Source organism: Fukomys damarensis, unplaced genomic scaffold, assembly GCF_012274545.1.
Source record: "Fukomys damarensis isolate Sample0158 unplaced genomic scaffold, DMR_v1.0_HiC HiC_scaffold_15, whole genome shotgun sequence".
Classification (NCBI taxonomy): Eukaryota; Metazoa; Chordata; class Mammalia; order Rodentia; family Bathyergidae; genus Fukomys; species Fukomys damarensis.
The window spans coordinates 43549858-43573549 of record NW_022900927.1 but is presented as its reverse complement, the minus strand read 5'-3'; the positions used below and the strand labels follow the sequence as shown (position 1 = coordinate 43573549).

Genomic DNA, 23692 nt, shown 5'->3' with positions numbered 1-23692 from the left:
AGGTCATCTCGATTGTTTTTCTACTTCTCCTTCCTTCCCCCACTCTCTTCTTCCCCAGATCCCTTTCCCACCTTCACGAGGTCTACCTCCCTATTTTCTATCTTCTCTCTTTTGTTTTGCTCTTTATTTATATTTTGGATTTCTCCTATAAGACAAACCATAAGATAGATCGTCAACCTTCTATGTCTAATTTATTTCACCTAGCTTTATGGTGCCAAGATCCATCCATTTTCTTACAAATGACTCAGACTTAATTACAGTTCTTTTAAAAAGGTTTCTCCCTATGATATTGAAAGTAGGGTACTCACAGCAGTGAGTGGATGACCTCCAGTGAATGGCTATCCCCTCCTGACAACACGTGTGTGCATAGGCTGCTATACTAGTGCATAAACACTCACAATCCCCACCAAGGTTACAGTTGCACGTATCTTCATGGCAATTTTTGGCAAAAGAAGTAACATCAACCTGAAAGTGAAGTGAAATACGACATAATTTCAGTATGAACCATGATGAAAACTCCAACTGCTAAAGAAAGCTAACTGGTGTACGTTTCAATTTGGTATCATCAGCTCAACACTGCCATCTGGAGGGCTTTCATTATCTCAAATCTCTGTACTGCAGAAAGAAGGAAGATTTAGGTAAATGTCACATCAAAGAGCAAGCAAAACAAGTAATAAGAATAACAAATATAATTTCAACGTCTGTGACATAACAGATTAATCTCTTGGGATGTTGGTTATTTCATCATCGGCATGTTCATCAGTACTGAAAGATGAGCATATTCTGCTTCCAGTTGTACTTTACATGTTTTTAGGCATCTTTGAGGCAACACTGTAGCAATTATAAATGACAATAACAACTCCTTTACAATTTCACATATTTACTTAGTTACCTTTTTTTTTTTCTTTGTACCAGGGATCGAACTCGGGACCCTGTGCTTGCAAAGCAGGCAGGAGAACCACTGAGCTAAATCCCCAGCTATTTAATTACCTTATGTTAGATTCGTTAAGTAGCTGACAAAACTGTTATCAAAGAAGTGTTATCAAAAGTGTTATCAAAGAAGCAGGTTTTGATGTCATTAATTTGTGTTTTATGTATAGAACACTTGATGTGCTAATTCTTTTTCAAGTAACAGCCAGGACAAGACCTAGCAGGCTCTGTGTTTCAGAATATCAGGTCGGGCACAATATTTTTTGTCAAAGTATCTGTGATCTTTTAGAACACTGAAAAGTCTCAGTAGCAACCCTTTTTATAAATGGGATTTGACAGTCTACTTATATATCTCTAAAGTAGCAGTCCTCAAACTTTTTGTCTCCAAATGCCTTTACACTCTTAAATATTATCAAGATTTCCAAAGAATTTTTGTTTAGGAGATTTTTAAATTTTTTTTCCTTATGCCGTTTTTCTTTTTTATTAGTACATGTTTGTAGTATATTACCATCACATTTCTTGTGGTGAGCTGGTACATGCTCATAAAATATTTTTGATCTCCCTTCTCCTTTCCCTCCCACCTCCCTCCATCTCTTGGTCCCTTTCCCATTTGCTAAGGATCTATCTCCCTGCCTTCTATTATCTATTTTTTACCTTAGCATTTGTTTATTTATAGTTGTTTTTCATGTAGGAGAAATCATGTGATATTTAAGCTTGTGTTTCTAATTTGTTTTACATTATAATGTAAAACATAATGTTTTACATTATACTCCAAATGACTCTGGTTTGTTCTTCTTTATGGCACAGTAATATGCCACTGGGTATAAATACATTTTTATCAATTCATCTGTTGTGGATATATAGGCCACTTCCAAGTTTTGTCTATAAATTATGCTTTGATGTGATATTTAAGCTTGTGTTTCTAATTTGTTTTACATTATAATGTAAAACATAATGTTTTACATTATACTCCAAATGACTCTGGTTTGTTCTTCTTTATGGCACAGTAATATGCCACTGGGTATAAATACATTTTTATCAATTCATCTGTTGTGGATATATAGGCCACTTCCAAGTTTTGTCTATAAATTATGCTTTGATATATATATAAATTTCTAGTTTTTTGGACAATCTTCATAATGATTTCTATAATTGTAGTAGTCTGCATTTCCACCAACAATGTAGTAAGGTTCCACATTCTTCGTAGCTTTGCTAACATTTGTTATTATCTGATTTCTTGATGATGGCCATTCTCTCAAGAGTAGGATGAAATCTCAGTGTTGTTTTGATTTGTATTTCTATAATGGTCTGCGATGTTGAACATTTTTTCATGTATTTATTCACCAACTGTACTTGTGAATAGCATCAATTCATTTTTGTTGCCCCTTTTCTGAGTCCTTCCTTTTTAAGGGCCTAATATTTTTTGAGTTCTTTAAATTTTCTAGACATTAGTCTTCTACCCAAGGAATAACTGGGGAAAAAATTTCCTCTTTGTGTAGGTTGTCTTATTTACCATATTAGACATTAAAACTCAGACATTTAAAAATAATAATAGACTCAAACATTAACATAAATGATATCTCTCAGGAAATAAAACAAATATGTTCAATGAAACAAAAATGAATTAGTGAAAAGAGTGCAAGTTTTTACATTTTGGCAAATCTCTTTAGTGTCCGGGCCAATGGTACACCACTGGGTCTCAAATCTGTTTTTCATTCAGTTTGTCATAATGTTTAGATTTGGGGGGAACTGTTGAGTTTCAGTTGAAATATGTATATTATAGCTGGAAGGGAATGAGTGTTTTAATATTACTTCAGATAATTGTAATATGCCTTGATACTACCTGAAAACTCCAAATATACTGTTTTTTTAAAGATTAGGTACAGTGCAAAATTCAAAATCAAGTCAATAAACTTTGTACTTTGTTATATTAAAATCCTTATGTTTAACTCGCCCTTGAAGGGATCCTTTACTTCTGAATACTTCTATACCATCATGAATTGGACATTTGGAAAATGCACTAATTTATGTGGATCCTCTTGAATGTTAAGATTTTTTATTATGTGCAGTAGCAACAGATCACATTTAGTAGTATCACCATCTTCACTATCAGAAAAGCCAAATATTGAAACATTTTTAAGTTCATAGTGGTGAATCCAGGTTTTACAAAACTGTATTTTTCCATTGGAAGTTCAATTATCAGACAAGTACTATTAGATTTTTTTGAAACCACAAAGTTACTGATTTTCAAATACTCTTTTCTGAATAACCGTATTTGTCTGCTTTGTTCTTTCAAGTAAAAAAAAATGGTTTTCTGAGAAAAAAGCAGCCAATTTAGCTCACAACTCAAAATTCACACAGTTGACTTTCCTTAAAACAACTAGCATATCTAGTAGGCAGCAGGAATTATGCTTGATTTTCACAAATATATTAAACTATTTTAAAACTTATATTAAGACCTAAGACTATTATGTAAGCAAGGAGCTTAGAAAGTTAAATTTCTGGATAAATTACATTCCACCTTAATATGTGCTTCTAAAATCATTTTAAACACACTACTAGTAATGCTATTAAGCTGTACTTTGGGCTGAGAAGACTGCCCGTGTGGCAATGTTCTCTGAAGACAGAAAAACACTTATGATCAGAAAATGCTATACAACATTTCATAAACTAGAACCAATTATTACAAATACTACACATAAATGAACATTGGTAAATGCGCTAGCACGAGGAAGAATACAAATTAACATATTTGGCTACACTTCTACATTAAAACACTATTAAATAGATCCTCCAGCAATCGTTACTTAGTACACCTAAAGCCAATGGATAACAAAGTCATTTGTCCTATTCGTGATATAGATAAAGTACATCTTGAAATTTAAGAGTTTAGTAAAGAATGCAGTTACCACATTGCGACAAGGAGCAAACACATCACTGTACAAAATAGAGCATTCTTTTTTGGCGTAAGGAAATTTGTTTTGATGTGCTTCACAGGGCTTCATTATTTCACTTGGTTCTTCACACTGTTAGAAAAATTTTAAAGGAGAAAGTTTGAAAAGAGTAACATCTCAGGCTAAAACCAAAATCTCCTACCAAACTTCAACCACAGCAGTGGCATCTAATACATTCTCAAAGTTGGGGTTTACCTGAAGTACCTACCTTACCCATAAGGGCTGTAGGTTAACAGCATACATTATGATTTTAAAGCAACTAAACAGAATATTAAAATCCTAGTGATAACAGAAGTGGAGACATAATAATTTTTAGTTTTTCATGAATGCAAGCATTTTATTTAGTTTTTATTCATTAAACTTATTGGTACATGCTAGGCATACCGTATAATGACATTCATCATTGAGAATTTGTACCTTTACATGATATATTTTGTTTCTCATTTTTTCCCCATTCCCCTGCCCTCCCTTCAACCCTTCCAATCCTCCCTATTTAGAAAGACTTTGTTTCTGTTTTTTCATTTCCTCGCATTTTTTCCTTTCTCTTCTTTCCTTTCCCCTAACTTTCCCCTTCCCCTTTGGACCTTTTCTTTCTATTTCACATTATCTATTATACATTTCGATCCTCCTTTGCACTTTCAGTTTCTCACACCAGAGACAATGTCTATAAGCACAAACCTCTTTTCTTTATTTTTTCTTTCTGTATTTTTCTCACAGACCACTGTCTGGGGATTGTATGTAGCCTAGTTTCTACACACTCAACTCCCATACCCTCAGCAATTTGGCTTCTGTCTTCTCTAATCCAACTCTGCAAACCCACCTGGAGAAAGGTCGCCGATGATGCCTTCACTACTAAATATAAAGGGAACCTTCAGCCTGCATCTGCTTGACCTTCTGCTACTTTTCATCCTGTTTATATTTGGCCCTTCTTAAAGGTCTCTCCTTATTTGGTTTTTGTGGCACAAGTTTCTATTAGTTATCTGCTACTGTAGTACATTGACTGCCCTACCCCAACCTCTTTCTCTCTCCCTTCTGTGTAAAATTTAATCCTTAGACCGCTATTTTTCTCATCCTGACTTCGACAGCCTAAATACACTACTAGCTGTCAAATCCCATTTCCATTCCAGATCTCAATCCCGAATTTCAAAACTGAACATTTCCACTTACATATCTGGCAGTATCTTCTCTCAACACAACTTAACCTTCACAACATTGTCCCATGACTGCCTTATAGATCTACATTTTGCATTCCAGCCCCTCTCTATTTCAAATCCCACATATGGCTTTACTGAACTTGAAATTCATTTTATGTGTGATATTCTCTAGCCCCACTGACACTACTAGAGAGCGATTCCTTCCTTTTCGTGTTGTCTTCTTTCCGATAAACTTCACCCAGAGCACCAGTTGGTACCAGCCTATCTTGGACCATCTTGACCTATCTTGGACCTTCATGACCTCCACCTGTGTATATTTCTATCAAAGAACCCATTCCACTATATATTTATTGTTAATTTTTCTACCTCATTTATTAACTAGACTCTAAATTTCTTTAGAGGAGACTCTACTTTATTTATATTCATCAAGTGGTAACAAATGAAGACAATGTGACTTCAAACATTCTTATCAATTAAGAAGAGCAATACAGTAAAACAAAAGAAAAAACACACTACCAGACAAGGACAGAACCAATTTCCAACTTTAATCTGTTTTCTAAATTAGTATTTTTTCAAAACGTCTTCCATAGAAACTACTTTATTGAGAATCTATAAATAAAAAAACAGGTTATGTGCTCTGATTTCAGGAAATTCCCAACACATCACACCCTTGTAAGTTTATAAAGTCTCAAGAAATCCTTCAAAAAATAAACTTGTCTAACAATTTGCTCAACTTCTCCCAAGGAGAGTTGATTACAAGTTTACCCCCAACACGTGTATACACACACACACACACACACACACACACACACACAGAGCACTTATTTATATGTAACACTTATGCCAGTGATATTTGAAAAAAAAACATTAAGAAATTCTGCCTTCATCTATTAATTGAGGTGGCAAAAATTGCCTAATCCTTAGAAATGCAGATACAAGGCACTTTGCTATGGTTGGGAAAATATGTGAGAGATCTGGGTTTGAATGTCACCTCTGCTACTTTCTGTCCATGCAATATGTATTAGACAGGTCACTTAACTTCACTGAGATTCAATTTCTTCATTTATATGTGGAGACAACATCTTTTGCATCCTAAGGCTGTCACAAGAATTGTAAGAGAAGGTAAATATGAAAGTTCATCACCTATGAATTACTATGCAAACAGTAAGTGAAGATATTAACCTAAATAAATTTTTTTCTAAAAATAAAATATTCAAATAAAAACAACTAAAACAGTTTTTGTTTAGTTCCAAAATGCATATGTTCAACTTACCTGTCCTAATGCCCAGCTATCTCCAAATACCTGAGCATTTCTCACTTCCAAGTTATTAGATGTGGTCATATCATTAGAAGTACATTTGTCAAAGTTTCCACACAATCCTGATAGTTTGTTCTAAAGTAAAAATATCATGAAATGTATTATATTTACTTTATTTAATGATTGTATTTACTACAAACTTAAAAACTTCATAGCAGTCATTTAAAAAATAAAAGCTCTGTGAAAAGTGGATTTTTCAGACCTGTTTAATTTGTAATTAACTTAAATCCTCAAAAATATTTTGTCAGTCCCAAAATCTTATCCTCCACACTTATCAACATCTCAGCACTGATATTACTAACAAAATAAATAAATTAGAAAATAAAATTTTGCACTACAGTATATAAACACACATATATGTAGATTATACATACACACACACACACACACACACACACACACACAAACACACATACAAATCTTTTTATGATGAAAGGCCCACTTAATGAGATATTTATTTTAGACTCTGTAGATGTTGTAATAATAAATATAATTTAAGTAGTTATGGCTTGTGAAATATTGATTGCAACAGTCATATGAACTATTTATATCTACAATATCCACTGGATTTTCTCCAACTACTCTGAAAAAAATATTTCCTCTTCTTAGAGGATGGAGGAAGACTTGCAGAAATAGATGATCTTCCAAAAACAGTTCAATTCCTCCTTAAAACCTTGAATTTAAATTTCTTAAATGTTGTCTCTTCACTATTGAATATGAGTGCAGCCCTTTTTAATGGCAAAGTAGGCTGCTCACATCTTCAGCAAAGCAGACAATAACCCTAGGACTGCAATTGCAATGGTCACTTATTACCATGGGGCCTCTGTTCTTAGAAACTACTCCTCTCCAAAGATAGTCATCCCTTCTACCAGTGATCATGGGAAAGCTGAAGCAGCGAGACAAATATAAATGAACAAATGGTTAACTTGTTTTCAAAAAAGTAGACGAGAGATATATAGTGAACGATGACAGAAAACATAAGTTGAAAGATAGAAATAACCAAAGATTGTTTCAGATTCATCAAAGATATGCGAGATTTAAGCAAATCTAGGAATAGATGTGAGGGCTTTATCCTCTTTATTATGTCTTAAATTTAGAGCATAGGGGTCGGGGATGTAGCTCAGTGATTCCACCACCTGCCTCACAAGCGCAAGGTCCTGAGTTCGATCCCCAGGACAAAATAATTAATAATAATAATAATAATAATAATAATAATAATAATAATTTACAGCATATTAAATTTTTAATGTGTTTAAAATGTTTATGAGACTATATTGTTTCTGGTTTTCTCTAATTTGTCTAGATTTATTTTAGTTGTAGCAATGCTTAGAATAAACAACTTTAAATTTAAACCTAAAATATTTAATCAAATTATAAATGTTTTGAATAAAATATAAATAATATTTAATAAAAATATTTAACAGAATGATACATTCAATAATTTAAAATACAAATGATAGGCTGGGGATTTAGCTCAGTGTTTCATCACCTGCCTCACAAGCACAAGGCCCTAAGTTCAATCCCTGGTACCAAATAAATAAATAAATAAATAAATAAAATACAAATGATCAAAAATCGTAAACAACTTACATTAAGTCTTCAATCATGAATAAGTAAACAGCTCTGGCATATTCCCACAACAAAATACTACTCAATATTGTTCAGGAACAAGTTATTAATTCACACAATAATGTTGATGAATCTTAAATTTACTTTACCAAGTTAATAAAGCCAAGCCCCAAAGACTACCTACTAAACAATTCCATGTATATACTAACTGGGAAAAAGCAAAAACTTTAACAATAGAAAACACATCATTGTTTGCCTGGGGTAGGGGGGTGAGGTAATATTTGACAATAAAAAGGCAACACAAGCAAAATGAGGGGGTGGATAACTGTTTCTATATAGAGCTGTGGTGATGAGTTAAGACTTCATGTATTTGTCAAAATCCCAGGAACCATAAGAGTCATTTCAAAAATATCTTATTACAATTTTGCTTATGTAAATTTATAAAATATATTCAGAATGTGTAGTAAAATACAGAAGATAGGTTGCAAAAAAATCTAAGAGCATTATGAACAAATCACATAAACAAGCTAAAGGAAGAGGGGATAAAGGAGCTGACTCAAGCAACTGTGGAAAAAAGTACTGTTAAAGTTAAAGTGTAAAAGAACAATACACAGGCACAGTTAACTCTAGTTGACAATGTTTTTCTCCACAAGAGTGTGATTAGTGGTTCTGAAAAGATAACCTACTTCTTAAAGGAAAAAGATCTATCATTTTATTTTCACCAAACTTCAAAAGGTAAATGTACTTTCATTTCTCTCGCACCACATTTAGGGCTTAGGTGGACATACCTTCCATTGTGGCCCAATTTTAATATGGATGGTTGTCTTCATGTCCCAAAGAATAGTGATAGCCTCCTCAGGGAAGTACACTACTATATAGAATCCAGCTTTCCAAAGCTGGTACGTGGGATTGTCTTCCAAAAAGAAACCTGATCGTTTCTTCCAAAAGAGAAAATAAAAAGAAGACACCATGAATATTATGTCCTCTAAACAAAATATATAAAATCAATTAAGTCAATATCTGCCAATAACTGTCTGTGTACAGTTATTGTTGTTTGGCCATGTATTTTCTGAATTCTGGAATGCCCTCGGGAGATACTAAGGATGAGCTTACAGAATTAGAAAATGAACACTAATAATAAATAGGCATGACTGAGAACTAAAAACATATGACATTGCCTGCAAAAGAGAGAAATCTTGCCTTGCTCATGTTTCTGAGTAGCTTATGATAGCATGTATGCAGTCTAGTGCTGTTATCAGAAATTTATTGAACAAAACAAACTTATTAAGCCTTGTAGTAGATATTGTCTTTCCAATCCAATGAAAATTTCTACGAGAGAGAAGTTGAATATTGAAAACAAAGCCACTATATATATATCCACACAATGCACATGTATTTGTGCGTGAGAGGACAGAGAGAAAGAAGCAGAGACAGCCACAAAGAAAGAGGCAGGCAGGAGAGATGAATTGGAATCAAAGGGACTTAGGGAGGCTTTCTGCAAGAGGTGGGACATGATCTGATCACTACAATATCCTGCATAGGGAGGAATGAGAAGAGAGAAGAAATCATTCCAAACGAAAAGAATCCCTTCAAGACTTAGGCACAGGAATACCCGAGACTTGTTCAGAACTAAGAAGAAAATTAAAGGGCTAAGACAAGGATTACACGATGAAGCATAATCTAAGAGCTTTTGCAACCATGTGACTCATAATAGAGTAGCTACCAAATATTCAAAATGTAGACAACAAAAGTACTTTGAGCAGGGAAGTGACAGCGCATGTTTGTGTATTTAAAAGAAATTAATATATATTTTTCAGATATCAATAAATATTATTAGTATTAATGACTACATTAGTATATATCAATTAATATTGTTAGTATGTATACCAGAAAGAGTAAAAATAGGGAGAATTAGATATGAAATTGGAAAATTGATTTAGAATACCATTAGCATAAAGTGAAAATATGTATTATTGTAAACACAGGTTATACCCTAAATATGATTATTTTGAATATGGCCTTAAAATTAACTTATATAATTGCCAAAGAAACATACTATGTCAAAGTAGGTAAAATCAATTTATCCAGGAGCAGAACAAAAATAGGAAGGAGACATGAAATCCTTCACTCATATTTCTTCTCAAATGAATCACAAAAGTGTAGTTTGAGAATACTCTACTACAGTTAAAACAAACACTTCAAACAGTAAATGAAATAAACCTAGTCAAATCCACAGGAGTTCTCACCATCCTAGATCAAGGATGTACTTACAATAGGTGTACAGTATTATATTACATAGTATAGATGCACTATGTGTAACCTTATAAAAGGTGTGATCAAAACATACAGTGAAGGTTTAATTTCTTAAATCTATTACAATAAAAGATTCATTGCCATTAACTCATCTCAAAATATTCCCTCTTGTTTTGACCACACTTAGCCCACTGTCCTTGCCACTTTCTGAAGCACTGTGGAAGCCCTCTTCTTTGAGTGCCTTTACAAAATGTAACCAAAACTATAGTGAATGTTTCTGCTGAGTGTCATGCAGTGTAAATACTGGCTTGTAAAAACATCATAATGTGTCTTCACCTACCAGGTCTAATACCATGTGACTTCTGGCTTTCTCCCAAAGTCAAAATGACCATGGAAGATCAACATTTTGAGTTGACTCAGTACATTAAGGCAGCAAGGACAGAACAACTATTGCTAACTGGCTCCAGCCAACTCCATACCTTCTACATTATTCCAGTCTTCATCCTTTACTTACCAGACTCCACTGACACCTTATTTCTGTAGTTCCGTTTTACTCCACCTGCACCATCTGATCCTATGTGCTTGCTCTTCCTCCTGCTAGGTACTTTTCTCCCCAGTTAGTTCATTTTCATCAGCTCTGACTCACATGCTTCCTGCTCAAGCAAGTATTTTCTAATTGGCCTAGAAAACTCTAATTTCCCAAATAGGCCAGATGGTAGACATTTGGACAGTGCATTGGAAGCCCACACTTGAGGATCAATGATCTGCAGTTGCCACCTTGAAATTCTAATTGTTTTATCTTTGAATTTGTGATTGTAAGTGAAGGCAGATGGAATAATGATCATGTTCCAAAGCCTTGGAGAAGTAACTTGCATGTTCTCTACTTCCTGCTGTCCTACTACCTCTCGGGGTTGGTTCTAGGCTCCATGCCTCTCTGCCCCTATCCAGGGTATTCCATTCACAGTGTAGAGGCAGGACAGGTGGGGCTGGGAGCCTGCACCCTAGTGCCTTGCAGTAGTGACGGGGCAAGGTCCCCAGGCTGTGAGTATGCTCTTACCTCAGGGGTAACCCTGTACCCAAGAGAGCACAGCATTAAATAAATGCAAATATTAAAAACATCATGACAGGCCAAGAGAAACCAAAAACAAAGGAAATATTCTTTCTATTTTGAACAAGGAGCCCCAAATTTTGCACCAGACCCATAATTTATGTGACCTGTGCTGCCTGAAAGTCATTCTTTGCCACAAAACCTGTTATTATTGTCTTCAGTGCACTTTTCAGGATCTTTATATTCTCCAATTTGTTTACTTTATTGTCTTTCCCCCACAGGTTGGTTTTATATCATTTATCTCAATATAAAAAACAAATCATTTCTATTTGCGTTTTGAGGTAAAATTCATTTCATTAGTCAGAGCAGTTTACTTCCAAAATGATCTTTTTTGATCAAAAGTAATTCCTGTAATCCTTACTTTCTAGATTAATAGACATTTCACATTAGAAGATAATGTTTCTTTTTAGAAGAGTGAAGTACTACAAATTGTCCAAAATAGAGACCTCTAGTTCAGATGAGAATTACAGCATTTTAAATAAACACTAGTGATACTAAAAAGATAAATTAGAAATGTGAATAATTAAGACACTTTAAATACAACTTGAATAAATAAAATATTTATATCTCATATATTTGAATTACAATTGTGTATTTACATAAAAATAAATGAGCAGTCTATATGTCAAAATGAATGGTACTTATTTTCACTTTTGATGTTCAAAAAATATTAACAGTGGATTTATTAGGGTCAAACTATTTTTAATTGAGTTTATTGGTACATTTTAGGTATACAGTACAGTTACATTCATTATTGGGATCTTGTACCTTTATATGACAGCAGGTCTTGGTTCTCATTTTTCCTCTTGTCCCTGCCCTCCCTTCAGCCCCTCCTTCCCTCCCCATTATTTTAATTGATTATTGGTACATTTTAGGTATACAGTACAGTTACATTCATTATTGGGATCTTGTACCTTTATATGACAGCAGGTCTTGGTTCTCATTTTTCCTCTTGTCCCTGCCCTCCCTTCAGCCCCTCCTTCCCTCCCCATTTACAAATACTTTATTTCCATTTTTTTATTTATGACTTCCTTACTCTTACTTAATTCTTCAGGACCTAAAGGAAATTCATTAACACTCACATACAAGTGAAAATTGGAAGTTGAAAGTTTTACAGACTATAATTACCACTTCAAAAATGTGTCAAGCTGTCTATATATGAGCGTTTACACTTTTTTCTTTTTTAAAAACATCTTTATTCATAGAGAGAACTTTAACCTATAAATTAATATCTGTCTGATGGCTTGCCAAGGGGTTTAATTACTTCAAAAGATTTCAGCGTAATTGTAGAATCTCTGACTTGCCCACAGTTTAATAATTGCTTCCTTGCTGGTCTCTCTGCCTGAGATATAGGCTATGTACTAGGGCAATGTACTCAAAGTTTAATATGCAGAAGAAGTTAAGGTGGCATTAAAAATATTAGTTTCATTTTCAACCTGAGTCATTCTAATTACTGATGCAGGACACAGAAACCAGCACTTAACAACAAATATTCCAGATGATCTTAATGAAGCGGCTTTCAGACCATGCTTTAAAGAAGTACGATTCTAAGACCCCCAAAAAGAGGTTAGTTTTAATTTTAAAGGTCATTGTCAGATTATGTACTCCACAACTCCAAAATGTCTAAGCTATAAAATGAAGCTCAAATGTCTCATGCTCTTAAAGATTGCATAGTCTAAATCCAATACGTTTGTTCAATACTCCACTCCCACACCTCCTATTCATGCAGGGCAAGCTGTCCCTAAACCTCTTCACTGTATCCTCCAACCGTTCCTCTGTATACCATGCTTCAACCATAGTAAATTAGTTGCAGTTGTCCAAATGTGGCATTTTATCTTCCAGCTCTGCTACTGTGTGTGAGCAGTATTATAGTCCTACTGACTCTCTTCACCTACCTGGTATCCATGCATCCTCTAGATTCATTTCATATTGTTTCATCCAGAGCACACCTTCTGAGTGCTCAAAAATGAGGAGGATGGAGAAGAGAACAAGTACTAAAAATCTACTACTTCATACTTTCATTTCAATCCTCATATAAAATTAAGGGACAGATTTTATAATCATCCTCAATTTACAAGTGGAAACTGCACAGCTCACAGAAGTTTAGTAAGAACTTTACTAGAACGACACATCTAGCACATGTTAGAATAAAAGTGCTGTCACTGTTGACTGACTTTAAAGTCTATATTCTTAGTAATTACCATCAGCATGCTAGGTCATGTTACTGTTCTTCCCAGGTGTTCCTGGTTAGCATTTATACAATATAACCATCTCATATTACACTGCACACCCTTATCTACTTGAATGTATCCACTGCTTGAACGTAAGTTCGTTTGATGCAAGCACAGTGTCTTTTTTCTGTTATAGCTTCAATACTTAGCTCAAGATTTGATACACAGCAGACATTATGAGTGAGTAAATGTATGAAATTTATTTTTTCTTTTAACACAGGCAGGCAGGAGCTAATGATACAAGAATAAATGAGGGAGACAGTGATCCCAGTACTTATATAACTCATGGGCCACTGGGAAAGACAGAGAACCATGCAAAAAAGTGTGATATGTGATCTAAAAATGTGCTTGAGACACAAGGAGGAGGTAAGACATCACACAAGAATAAGTAAATGGAGAGACAGCTGCATATAACAGCAATGATATTGCATGGAACACCCGAGGTGAATAAAAGAAGCTACAATATATAAAGACCTGACGGAAGTACTGACTTTTGAAACATGAGCGCAAAGCAGAGAGAGATGAGAGGTAAAGTGGGAATGATGAGCAGCATATTCGCAAGGCCTTGTGAGAGCAACAGAAAGACATCTGGAGGTTTTTAGACACTGGAATAACAAGCGAGAGGTTAGATTTCTGTTTTGGAAAACCTTCTCCGCCTATAGTGTGTGAGGATGTTCTAGAGGGGAGGATATGAGACGGGACCTAGGAGTGCCAATCGCAGGCCACTGAAGGCTCACGTGGGACAAGTATTGGTTGAGAGGGCCAGAATGATGGCCACAAGGAGCAAGAAAAGTGGAAGCAGTTAAACTGTGAAGAAGGGTATAGACAGGAGACACAAGCCACGTGTGATGTACTAAAGCTAAGTAAAATGACAATATAAAATCTGGATCTTGTAACCACTTAACAGAGAGGAGTAGCCAAATCATTTCCACTATATTTGCAGTTACCTTTGGACAATTTAAAATGATTTTACAAAAAAAAAAAAAATTCACTAACCTGCTTGTAAGGTGTATCATTCAGGTAAATTTCAGTGTCACCAACTGAAATCAAAACACTTTTAGAACAAACAATATCATTGTCAAAGCATTTCTTGTTCTGGGCAAGGATAGATATATCTGAATCATCAGTACTCTGAAATGTCAAAAAGAGAAACATTTTGTTAATATAAATTTTTAGATATTTTTACTAGCAATTCTAAGACAAAGATTTATAATGAATTACACTGGAATTCAAAAACAACTTACCTTTAAAATAAAAAATGTTTAATCTAATAATGTGAAAACTTTTACAGAAGTTCAATTATCAAGCACTCACCTGTAATATTTCTTTAAAATTTTGTTCTGGTAATTTGCTTTCATTTTATTACTATAGCTTGGACTTATCACCATTTTAATATTATCAGTAAATAACTAACAAGACAATAAATCACTGATGAGAGCCTCTAAAATAAATATTTTCAATTTAAATATGTTTTAGGGAGTTTTCTTGGCAAACAATTACAATTACAATAAAAGTAGATACAAAACTGATATGTATTAGTAAATATAATACATATAATTTGATGGCTTGTTTTGAACTTACATTTTTAATTTCTTGAACTTTATAACTTTATTATATTTAATTCTTATGATAACATTTTGAATTTGCTATTATCTCTATTTCACAGATCAGGAAACTGAAATTAAGATGGATTAATTGACTGTCCAAGGCCATTTAACTACATAAATCTAAAGGCAAAATTCCAAACCCTATTTTGTTTTGCATTGTTTTGTTTTTATATTAGGAAAGGGCTAAAAATGGCTGAAGAGAAAGTCAGCTTTAGGCCATAGGAAATCCTTAGCTTCAAAGAACATTATGTAGCCTCACACACTATATCATTAAGTCCAGATCCAGACCACTTTCTTTAGCTATTCCCCATTCCATCATTAAAAACATGCTCTCCAGAATCAGACTTTCTACTTTTGCATCCCAGTTTTATACATGGGCTTTTAGGTTCTGAAGACCCCAGAAATTCATAAAATGATTGTTGTATCTGTATTTTTTAATTTTTTAGTTGACAAATGATAATTGTATATATTTATGGAGTAAAATGTTATGATATATGTATACAATATGGAATGATTAAATCAATCTAATATATCCATTGCCTCTTACATCAGTGTCCTAGGGAGGGGAAATCTGTGATGTTTGTCAAATTTCCAATGTCATCCTTTTCCCCCCAACACTGCTCAAAGGGCCATTTCACTGATTGGTGGAAAGTGAAGGTTTCATCAAAAGGAAAGAAACAAACATAACATTTCTCTTTGGACTCAATGGCCAGTTTTTAAAGGCTCACACGTTTCCTCAAGCTTCTTCATCTTGAGATAAATGAGTCACTTATTTTTATAGTGAGAAGTCATTAAATGTTTGTAAATCATGTAAGTCCTTATGTAAATTCACATAGATTTCCACATCACTAGCAATATGAACACTAGATCAATATATTTCTTTGTTCAGCCAAATGCTTCCAGACTTACTAGTAATTACTGCAGTCTAGTGCCTAGGGTGTAGGTTTTAAATGAATGCTGTTGATGCAGTAATTAATGTGTCTCTCTGTAACCCATTTTTTACCTTATAAGTGCTAAGTTGCTTCTCCTTAATCTTTTTCCAAAGCACTGCCTAAATTTTGAAAGGCAGAATAATAAGGGTCATTAAAATGATTACGGCATTGTACTACTCAAAAAATAATGCTACACTTTTATGCTTTTGTGAATGATTTTCAAAGAAAAATGTATAATTCGGGGGTTTGTTTTGCCTTTCCTCTTGAGAAGAGTTATTTAGACCGAGGGATGGGAAAAGCTAGCTGCAAGGCTCTCTATTGACACTACATTTCTACTGCCATTAATTAGTGTCTCGGTGTTGGCTTTATTCTTCATATTAAATCAGAAATTTCAAGAAGTCTGTATTATGTGGTCTCTCATCATGTTATTGCTGCCAGAAATCTGAAACAATAGAAATGCCTAAGAATCAGGTTTTAAAAATTTCCATTTCTAATCTGTTTCAAGTTAATATTAGGTTTAGAAATAATGCCACAGTTGCTAGGCAACACAATAAGTAATGATTACAAAGCTAGAGGAAAAAGGTCAATATCAATGTGTTGTATGGATTCCTCAAATTCTTTATTCTCTTTATTCCGACAATTCTGATAGAGAACTTTCTTGCAAAGGATTCCAAATCTTGAAATGTCAGCACCGCTCAAGGAAATATATTACTGCTTTCCACATGTCACTCACGGCACCTGTCGGAGCCCCGACTCCTTTTAAGAGTTACTAATCTACACAACGTCCAGGTCCATATGGCAGCCTAGAGTAAAACGGATAAGTAAAATAAGGATCTGTGTCTTCAAGAATTACAAAAGTACAAGCAGCTGAGAGTTTTATGGAGGAGTCAGACACAGAAACTATGAGGTTCAGTGTTTCAAGACACTTAGAGAAAAGAGCCACAGGGGTGAACAGAGACAAAAGACCAGAATCAGTAGAATTACATCAAAGGAAATAAGGTGAGTGACTTCAAGAACAACAGATAAAAACTGAAAGGGTTTAACTGAATTTTGCATTTAAGCAATTATTGACTTTTACAGTTGTGATTTCAATTTTGTGATTAAATGAAACACTTCTCCAACAACCTAAGGTCAAATGAAGCAAGGCCCACTTCTGTTTCTACTCACCATTGTACCTTCACTTCTCAGTTTGGGCCCTGGCACATAAAAAGCACACAATGAACGTTAAAGTGGAAAAATATACAGGTATGAAAAATTGAGAGATGAAATTTAAATGTTTTTAAAGGTTTAAGGAGGGCAGTAAATATTTGGGATATCACTTGAAAAAAAAAATATTGAAAACCTGAATCTAGAACAAGTTATAAGAAGAACCCTAGCACTGCTTGGCACTCATCATGTATTTATGGATCTGGAAACTGGAATATTTCCTATTATTTTTTCCTTGGACATTCAGTGCTCTCTTTCTTACATTGACTTTATAGTATAGGTCAAGATGTTGGAGTTTTGATTTATTTTTTTCTCATCTTTTTCCCCTTAAACCATTTCTTATCTCTTGATCTTTTACCTCAATTTGCCTCAAAACACTTAAAAATTGATGTATTTGACCAGGCATGGTGGTACACACCTGTAATCCCAGTACTGGGACAGGAGGACAGCAAGTTTGAGCCCAGCCTGGCAATTTAGCAACTTAGAAAGATCCTGTATCGAAAAAGAAAATTTAAAGGTCTGCGAATGTAGTTCAGTGCATATGCCCGTTTTCAATCTCCAGTACTGAAAAAAAAAAAAGTGTTATGTAGTGCATGCTATTTACAGTAAAAGGCAGACTGCCTTCAAAATAAATAAAATACCACTGGACTTGAATTTTTGAAGTCTGATAAGTATACATTTAATAGTTATAAGTGCTTTGTAACTAAAATTTCGTTACCTTTAAAAATCACACAACTGTGGGGTAAGAAGAAAAGAACTTAAAGATCTCTTCAATTGTGAGGTCAAGTAATACAACACTTTTAAAATAAAATTGAGTAAGTATTAATTTTTAAAGCCCAATTAAGAAATAAAAGGGAAATTTTTATTAATTATATTACTAGGTCCTCCCTGGGGCCCAAAGACATAAAAGGTAACTTTCACAAGATGAAAATATGTTACAAAGATAAAACCTGTAATGTTTAATTGGCATAAAGGTAACACAGCTGGCCAACAAGAAAGAATCAAATCTGCTATTAGCGCAGGGGACTCCCAACACTAAAACAATAGCAAGGAAATGAACTGTGCTGGCAGCCACCCTGCTCATTCTTCCAGAGAAGGACAGCTCTGTCCTGGGAGCTCTTGGCAGGTGGAAAAAACAAAACAAAATGCTAAAATGGTAGGGGTGGGGAAAGGAAAGAAGGGGATGGAATTAATATGAGAAAATGAAAAAATAGGAAACAAAGTCTTTGTAAATAGGAAGGGATGGAGGGGTTCAAGGGAGGGAAGGGGACGGGGAAAAAAGAAAAACCAGGATGGGTATATAAAGGTGCAAATTTCCAAGGATGAATGTCATTATATTGTATACCTTAAGTGTATTGATAAAATTAACTTTTTGAAAAAAGGAAACAAAATGCTACCAAAGAAAAACTATGAAGGAGGAAAAAATTCAAACATTGAGAAATAGTCATATTTTAAGATGACAAAAATTAGGTTGCATTAGCCAATCACTAATTTATCTTTGGTATTCAGTGATCACGTTTAATAACAAAAGAAAATGATTTGGGATTTCTCATGTATGGTTTGATCAAAGTGTCCTAAAACATTTTGGGGTCCAATTCTGGTTTTATTAATTTTAAAAATAAAAAGTAAGATGTCTCATGGAAATACAATTTAAAAACTTGGTAGTATAACAATAATTTATTATTAACAGTAAGGTTTATTTTTCCTTCAAGTTGTCAAATTCAGTAAAAGATTATTTCTGAAGTCAACTTTTTATAAACAATGTTCCTTTTGAAAAGATCATTTTTATTTTGTGAGAAAAAAGGCGCATACAAGTCTAGGATTTTCATTTAGACTTTTAAGACTCTTTGTGACTTAGTTTTACTAAATACACAGATCTTTAACCAAATATTGAATTAGTGTCGCAAATTTCTTTTTTTAATATTGTTTTGTTTATTTATATGTTGCAGTCCTCATTCATTTGCAGTACTTTTTTATTTATTTGGTTATTTTGGGTACCAGGGATTGATTCGGGTCTTCACGCTTGTGAGGCAGGTGGTAGAACCACTGAGCTAAATCCCTGGCCCTGGTGATGCAAATTTCAATGCTATCAACAGTTTTAAAAAACAGAAACTGAAACTGACCAAGATATTTTTATTTTAACAGAAGGATTCAGTGACAAAGGTGAACATAGGAAGTCAGATTGTAAGCACTAAATGCCACACCTAAATGGCTCTTGCCAGTGAAATTGACTAACGTGGTTATATTGCAACACCAAGAGAGAAGTACTGCTATAATTGTGCAGCATCAAACTCAATAATATACTTTTGTCTTGCCAGAAATCAGAGTTGAAATAAATATGCTACTTGAAATATTTTCTGCATAATCATTATATAAAAGTGAAGTGCTAAATACTATGCTTTCTCTATTGCAAAGGGAAACAAAAGGTTAAGAAAAAGCCAGACAGAAAATACTAGTAAGTAGTTGCTGATTTCCCCACATGCCCAGAAGTTTGCAATGATTGGGGAAGAGAAAAAAAAAGAACATAATGCATGACATCTAAACTTCAAGATTTTTTAAATAAATCTTCCCTGGGCCAGGGATATAGTGCGGTGGCACCACACCTGCCTTGAGAGCGCAAGGTCCTGAGTTCTATCCCTAGTACCGAGAAGAAACAAAAAGCTGTATCACTGAATGCTCTGTTGGGCCAGGGATGTAGCACAGCGGTTCTGCACCTGCCTGGCGAGTGCAAGATCCTGAGTTCAATCCCCAGAACTGAGAAAAAAAAATGTTCCTAATGTAGGATACATATAATTAACATGTTCTTATTAGCATAGTTTACATTTAAAAAAATCAAAAATGTTTATTAAATTAATAAAATATTAATGCATGCATTAATAGACTATTAAAGGACTATTGCTACATATTAAAAAATGGCAGCACAGATAAAGTTTCAATGGCTTCTGGTAGATGATTGCAAATGTTTTTCCATATATGAAATGAATATAGCGTTTTCTAGAATTTTTGTCCTACTATTTGATATGATACCATAAAAATAATCTTAAATAGCAATGATGCATCCAAAGGGACATGTCATTTTGACATGATATTGTCAAAGAAACCCTTTTTTTTCTGAATGTGACTTAAAATTGACTATTCAGAAGAGAACTTCAAAAATAACTAAAATCAAGTTCTTTTTTTTTTTTTAAACAAATGCGTTCCATCCTTAGGATTCAAAGTATGGTTGGTAAACATACAGCATAAGCCACACATGATAGCTGGTTAGGAAGAATCTAAGACCCTGTTGCAAAACTGAATCTGTATTTTAACAATATCCCCAGGTGATGGGCACACAATCCTGAGTTTAAGAAATGTTGTGCTAGGGCTGGGGATTTAGCTCAGTGGTTCTGCTGCCTGCCTCACAAGTGCAAGGACCGGAGTTCAATCCACGGTATCAAAAAAAAAAAGAAGAAGAAGAAGTGTTTCTTTACATACTTGGTGTTGAAGGTATGTATACACACAAGGAATGTAAACATTATGTACTAATAGAGATAAAACAATGGGATATAAGAATAAGACAGTTCAATGTAAGCTTGAAACATCTCTTTGAGAGAGTAGAAAAAAAAAATCATAGACAGTACCCTGAGAAAAGATGTGAAGGCAAGAAAAGTCGACAGAGGCTCCGAGAGCCTGGCAGAGGCATTTGATTCTGTGAGGCAGATCACTATGGTTCTTATAATCAATCACATGTTGATGGTATGAATCTTAGAAAGATTAATAAAATAAAATATATATTATTGTAGACATGAACATGAGTCAGAAAGACAGGCGAGAAGCTGAGAGGCAGAGCTGTGCTTATAGATTTAGATCTCATCAGCCTGAAGGTGTGACTAAGATCGCATGAGTGAACACACCAAGTTCTAGGAGAAACAGGTATAGAGCAAGAACAGACATCCAGCTCAGTCCACATTCAATGAACCACACAATGCTCCCAGGAGAACAATTCTCCCTTGTGAAACAGTGATTAACACCTGGTCTTTTCCCCGAAGGAGTCTTCTTGTCTAGAATTGTCTTGAATTGCAAGACGAAAAGGTGATTTTTTAAAAAGACAAAGAGAAACCAGAGGAGATACTGAAAGACAGAGAGCAAGAACGCAGAAAGTTAAAAGCAGATATAATTTAAAAAGCAGTGGCAGAGGCATCTCAATATCCAGAGCATGTGATACAAAATTGTCTAAAACTTCATTTAGAGACTGAAGTCTATTAGTTTATGTGTTCAAAAGCCCTAAAGTTAAGCGATTTTTCAAGCTTTTCAACTTACAACCTAAACTTTGGAGGATGAGAGGACTCTAATGTAAAAGTTTTTGCTATAACAGGGCTTGTTTGGAGAAGAAAACTCAATACACTCATAGAATATATATTCATCATTTGCCTTTTTCATGCTCCAAAAATTATCAAAACAGCACACATACACAAGTAAAAGCCATAGGAAATCACTTGCCATCTTCTATAATTATATAACTGCCAAATCCTTTCCCAAATATTTTTCTATAAGAAATTTAAAATCATTCATAAAGAAGATAATTACCACCAGGAAAAAATTCAGTGACTTAATATACAAGCATAAACTTTGCTTAAATTTACAAAGCTGCAGATTTTCTGGCTCACGTTTTACTTAATAGAGCTAATGAGGAATAGAGACAGACTTAAAGAAAAGAATTACATACATACAAAATACACCTCTAATGACATAAAATCTATAACCAGAGAAAAATGCCTTAATCGCACCTTAACTTGCTGGAGAAAAAGATGTTATTTGTTTATTCTTGGGTGATTTCTTTCTAAAGATTACATTTTTCACTTAGAATTTTAATTCTAGGATCAGTGATGTCAAATAAAAGTGTAGGTATACAGGAAATTCACATGCATTAAACATGTGAGAAGTTTTAAGCATTTTATCAGATATATAGCCTGGAATTTAGCAAAGCCTGTCCTAAAAATTGCTTTTCTAGAATTGAGAGTAATCCTTCTTGATTATCATAATCATCGAAAGTATATAATCCAATAATCCTCTGTAATTCTAGCACTCTGGAGGCTGAGGTACAAGTTCCAGCCCAGCCTGGTCACCTTAATGATCGAGTGAGACCCTGTCTCAAAATAAAGGACTGGATATGTTGTTCAGTACAAAAGCCCTGGCCTCAATCCCCAGTACTGAAAACAAAATAATCCAAACAATTATTTCATGTTATATTTATAGTCATCAAACTAACTTAACAATAATAAAATGGCTGATACTAAATAATTACATATCAAGCACTACCTAAGTATTTTCCATATATTTATCTCATTTATTCATCAGAACTACCTTTGGAGAGAGATACAAATTTTATTCATTTTATTCATTTTATAAATGAGGACAGTAAGGCTTAGAAAACTAAAAAATGAGCCCACCACTTACAAATAGTAAAACATAAGAACAAGTTCAGAAAACTAAAATTGCTGTGACTTTTATAGATTTTTAGTAATGATATATAAATTTGATATGTCATGGGCCAGGATACTGGTTTTTTTATATTGTCTTTATGCAAATTCAAATAAAAATGAATAACTGTGACCTACCTTTATCAAAAATACCTGGCAATCACTGATATAATCATATTCTAGTCCATCAAAAGAGTGATAATGCCGGTCCCCGTATATTGTGCACACTGCTGGGCATGGGTAATATGTACAATTGAACATTCCTCGTCTACAAACACTATTTTAAAAAAAAACATGAGTTACCTTATTAAGAAATTTAGCTTTGGAGGTGAAAGGAGGGCAGGGACAAGGGGAAAAAATGAGAACCAAGACCTTTCATGTAAAGGTACAAGATCCCAATAATGAATGTAACTGTACTGTATACCTAAAATGTACCAATAAACTCAATTTTAAAAAAAAAAGAAATTTAGCTTTAATTAGTGTTTTCCAAATGACCAAAATACTTGGAAGATTTATGTTTAAGGACATTTACTAAACCAATAACCCTTATGAATATTGCCAATTCATTCTAATAACACGACATTGAAAAATTAGGTAGATAATTACCACCACATTTAAATATATTATCCAATATCAAAATCAAACCTAGAATTTGGGACTGGGTCACATAGGAAGCTGAAGATGGACTGAAAATTGAACACAGGTCTGCTAATAGCCAAAAGAGTATAGTACCATCTCCTGCATTTCAGGCAATCTAAAAATTTGTTCAAAAGTTTAGAGTCTTTGTCAATATTTTCAGGAAATTATATTTCAACTTTTGGTTTATGGTATTGTTTTCACTTTTTTCCAAAAGGAAAACTTCTGTTGAATATGGTCTTTTCTTTGGAACGTTCAGCACTTTCTTGCAAGCTTGAGATAAGAATTCCAATTAAATTTCCAAATTGTCGTATTTCACTATTTTCTTCAAGCCT

The 23692-nt window shown here is 34.0% G+C and overlaps 1 protein-coding gene across 1 annotated transcript in view; it reads right to left on the bottom strand.

Moving 5' to 3' along the window:
- Positions 1-23692, bottom strand: part of Otogl (otogelin like) — a 175203-nt gene that overhangs the window by 61860 nt on the left and 89651 nt on the right. The window contains exons 26-31 of the mRNA XM_010643722.3: positions 22860-22998; positions 14514-14648; positions 8714-8863; positions 6312-6431; positions 3840-3956; positions 309-465 (exon numbers count right to left, since the gene is read on the bottom strand). Of these exons, the coding sequence (XP_010642024.1) occupies positions 309-465; positions 3840-3956; positions 6312-6431; positions 8714-8863; positions 14514-14648; positions 22860-22998 (818 nt within the window). The remainder of the gene's footprint in view (positions 1-308; positions 466-3839; positions 3957-6311; positions 6432-8713; positions 8864-14513; positions 14649-22859; positions 22999-23692) is intronic.